Source organism: Alligator sinensis, unplaced genomic scaffold (assembly GCF_000455745.1).
Source record: "Alligator sinensis unplaced genomic scaffold, ASM45574v1 scaffold314_1, whole genome shotgun sequence".
In the NCBI taxonomy this organism is placed as follows: domain Eukaryota; kingdom Metazoa; phylum Chordata; order Crocodylia; family Alligatoridae; genus Alligator; species Alligator sinensis.
The window spans coordinates 24,842-25,661 of record NW_005842703.1 but is presented as its reverse complement, the minus strand read 5'-3'; the positions used below and the strand labels follow the sequence as shown (position 1 = coordinate 25,661).

The 820-nt window shown below is 41.0% G+C and overlaps 1 protein-coding gene across 1 annotated transcript in view; it reads right to left on the bottom strand.

The window, feature by feature from the left end:
* The window catches only part of VPS39 (VPS39, HOPS complex subunit), a gene marked incomplete at its 5' end in the record, with an annotated part of 43,979 nt that overhangs the window by 26,230 nt on the left and 16,929 nt on the right, over positions 1-820 (bottom strand). Inside the window, one exon of the mRNA XM_025216039.1 lies at positions 361-490. Coding sequence (XP_025071824.1) covers positions 361-490 — 130 coding nt within the window. The remainder of the gene's footprint in view (positions 1-360; positions 491-820) is intronic.

Here is an 820-nt window from a genome sequence, read left to right as displayed (position 1 = left end):
GCAGGAATTGGAAAGCCTACAGACACCCCTTAGTAATACTTTTGATAGGGCATCAGGGGATTTCAACACCAAAAAGTATCTCTACATAAGGAAGATGGAAAGATATTCTGAACAAGTGATGTGGATTAGGCTAAAGCCACAAAGGCACTTTTAATAAGGAAAAAGTGCACTCATACAGGAAGTTAGTACAGAAAAGCTATTCCAGGTTATTTCCCCATGTACAAAAGCCTGAATAAATTCATCACCAAGTTAATGACAATGGCGGTTTTCTTCCCCCCCTCCATTCTAAGTCAAATCCAAAAAGATTTACAGTAGCCTCCCCTTTCCAAAACTCCTCAATTCCAGCCCATACCAAGTTACCTGTACCAAGCTTGGCAAAAACTTGCATGGAATCATCAAAACGCTTCTGGCAGAAGAGGTTGAAAGCATACAGGTTCTTAATGTGATGAATTTGTTGCCGCTTCTCACTATCTGAATCATCCTTCATTTCCTACACAAACACAAAAACTTATGAACATCAAGAGTTCTTGTGCTTAAATACAAGTTAGAGAAATACGGAGCAAACACTGACAGGTCCTGAAGTTAAATTTCAGTGAAACCAGTCTGGGATTTTCCCAAGTCTCTTTCAGTCTCTGAAACAGAAATGCTTGCTGAGGACAGGCAGAACTAGTAGTAGCCTGATGCAAAACAGCCAAAGGGGCAAGTGATTGAGGAAGAGAAAGACATTTAATCACATTAGAACTAGTGACAAATGCTTCAACAGCACCCAAGATCAAAACCTTATGATAGTGGCCAGAGCACTGCCTTCCCCCCTCATCCG